Source organism: Rosa rugosa, chromosome 7 (genome assembly GCF_958449725.1).
Source record: "Rosa rugosa chromosome 7, drRosRugo1.1, whole genome shotgun sequence".
NCBI lineage: Eukaryota > Viridiplantae > Streptophyta > Magnoliopsida > Rosales > Rosaceae > Rosa > Rosa rugosa.
In genome coordinates this window covers 37,989,339-37,992,313 of record NC_084826.1, presented here as the reverse complement: position 1 = coordinate 37,992,313, position 2,975 = coordinate 37,989,339, and the positions used below count along the sequence as shown (strand labels likewise).

The window sequence follows — 2,975 nt, the reverse complement described above, 5'->3', positions numbered from 1 at the left end:
GAATATTATTTCATGCAAGTCTCTCATGTATAGTCTAATGAAGGCTTTACTATCAACTTCTTTAAAATGCATATATTATTTGCGTGCTTAAGTGATAGATAAGCAACATATTCTTGGAAAATGAAGTGTTTTTGTTGGTATTTTTGTATTTTTGTAATAATTAATATTTATCAAATAAGGTAAACATAGGCATGAGACACTAGATAGCAAGGTCAACATTTGATTTTGGTACTCTTTGGCATTTGATTTTAAGAATGATGTTCACCTAGTCAATAACTAACCAATAGAATTATACTCAACTTCTCTTGAATATGGATCCATTTGTGGAAAACAAAAGAACTCAAATTAAAAAATAATGGTACGATGCCAATTCTAATCTTATAGATTTGATGATGGATTGGTAGAAGCGATGCACTAAAGTGTGTGAGGCGCTAGGGTTCCAGTGGGAGCCATAATAATGAAATTTTTAATCCATCTAAGAAGAAACCCATGGTAGTTGCCTAGTTGGTCCTTTTCCGCCTCACTTATTCGATAGCTTATCCTCACTTTGACCCAAAGGTACTAAGATGACTCGATTGATATTCTACTTTGGTTTTGCCTAAAATTGTATGTGACTTTATATTAATCATTTAGCTCAAAATCATTTTGTCGTACTGCCTTTGAGTGCTTAAAAAATTTAATTGTTGTTAATTGATTTAAGAGATTAGGCTCATTTAGTCAGATGATTCGCAAGTTTTTTTGTTTCCGGTATAACATAGTTTAAGTAAAAAAAATACCTGTTTCTTTTGAGTTTTCGCCTTTTCGGGGTATGAATCTACCCTGCTTCAAGTTTTTTTTTTTTTTTTTTTTTTTTTTTAAGGAAAAAGTCAGGCCATATACCAACAAAAACACTTCATTTTCCAAGAATATGTTGCTTATCTATCACTTAAGGACGCAAATGAAAAAAAAAAAAAAAAAAAAAAAGAGAGAGATGTATAGAGCAAGATGGAGCGCTTCAATATGATTCATTAGATGTTTGTTCCACACTCCCTCCATGACAGAATTCAAAAGTAACCACTTGGAGATACGTATGTTTTGTAGTGCTGCACTTATATATATTATTAATTTACACGATCAGAGCAGCAGCATGGCTAGCTTCAGAGACAGAAAACACAAGTAGATTGCGATTAGGCCACTCCCCATATAACGATCCAGCTTCATATTCTTGTTTGGCAACATGACAAGCGCCCAGAGCAACCCCGCCATCAGAAACGCCACCGTCTCGTACAGAGAACGGTCGATAACAATGACGTATGAGGATGGATACTCCTTCCAAGCTGACAAAACCAGTGAGAACCCCAATCCCACCAGTGTGTTGAACATCGGCCCCGCGTAGCAGCCCGTAATGGCAATCTGGGCTCCGTCTGCCCCACCGTTAACCGCCATGGCCACATTAGCTATCAAATCTCCGAGAGAGTTACCCCAAGCCAGAATAGTAAGTCCCAGAATGGAAGGACTAATCCCCAATATATTCCCATACGACTCTAACAAACACACCAGTTCTTCAGCAGTGAGGTAAGTCCAGGCCACACTCATCACAAACCCTCCCACAAGCCATGGGAACAAGTACTTGTTATTGTTTGGTGGGCCTGACTTTTTCGTGCTCAAATAAGCAAGATTACCAAAAACCAAACCAGTAATAGCTGCTGTTATGTAAGCCACTAATTTAGTTCTGGAACCCACATTTTCAGCATGTGTGTTGAAAAGGGCAGCAAGTGACATCGGTGCCAAGGTCACAGAAATAACTGCAAATGGCTTGGACCAATTTTCCTCGCTCACAACCGGTATGGTCAATCTTCTAGGCAACGACAGAGGCAGCTCCAACAGATACCCCAAATAACCAAAAGACGAATATTGTTTCTGTTCTTGATCGTCGACACCATCTTTATCATCATAATCTTGAACAGAAACAACTACTTTTTCTTCGTCGACATGCCCCAATAAGGGACTAGTGCTAGTGTCTCCGAGAACCAATAATTGGTCTCTTTCTCTCTCTAATTTCCTTACGTTGTATATGTGTGTGGCTGAGACTGAACCGACATAGATAAAGTAAATAGCAACAAAAGCAATGGAACCCCACAAATTGATTTTTCCGATCGCTATGATCACAAGAAGAGAGGAGAGGGAGAATAAGAAAAAGATGACATCTCTTATGAAGCTGGACTCGTCAACTGACACTTGTTGATGGCTAATTAGTATGCTAATAAGACCTACCACAATAGTAGACACAAAGAAGGCTCCCCCCAACACACTGTTTAGGCCGACATCACCATCACCTGATCCCGTGAAAGAAACGATGCTCGAAAAGACATCCGGGGCGCCATTTCCGAGCGAAAGGAGGGTCACTCCGGCAATGGTGGGAGAGAGCTTCAAGATTTTGGACAAGCTCTCTAAGGAGGAGCAGAAGTAATTGGCAGCTGTATTCCCCAAGAGGTAGAACAAAACAAGAAGCCAAAGTAGAATTGCAACATGGGCTATTATTGGGAACTGGCCAAAGTTGCAATAAAAGATTTGGAGATAGTTTAAGTAACCATCAGGTCTGCAACCTATTTGGGTTTTGACATACAAACACTTGGTTTCAAAATCTGGGTGTTCATGGAGTTTACTGCAGCCATCATCAACTATGGTGGCATGAAGAATAGTGGACTGGTTTGGTAAGGTTGAGCTGTGATTATTGGGATGGAGATAATTAGTAGTTGTAAGACAGAGACATAAGAAGAGAAAGAGAAAGGATATGTTGAGGAATAGAGCGAGTTTCTTGAGTGTAGAATTGGAGGTTGAGCCAGCCATTCACAAGATAGAGAGGTTAGGTGTTGCAGAGGAAGTCTCGTTTGGAGGTGTGTAGATGTTGAAAGCAGATAATTAAGAAATAGTCCATGATTTTGAGAATTTCAGGCGGGGAATCTTGTTATCCCATGGGGAGTAACTAACGTGTG

General features: G+C 39.6%; 1 protein-coding gene across 1 annotated transcript; it reads right to left on the bottom strand.

The window, feature by feature from the left end:
• Window positions 1-975: 975 nt before the first annotated feature.
• Window positions 976-2,975, bottom strand: LOC133721930 (cation/calcium exchanger 1). The gene has a single exon (XM_062148704.1). It carries the CDS (start codon window positions 2,827-2,829, stop codon window positions 1,114-1,116), a length of 1,716 nt encoding a protein of 571 aa, XP_062004688.1. The 5' UTR covers window positions 2,830-2,975; the 3' UTR covers window positions 976-1,113.

What these genes read in the sequence shown, in the direction of transcription:
- LOC133721930 (XM_062148704.1), bottom strand. Translation starts at nt 2,829, where the DNA reads ATGGCTGGCTCAACCTCCAATTCTACACTCAAGAAACTCGCTCTATTC.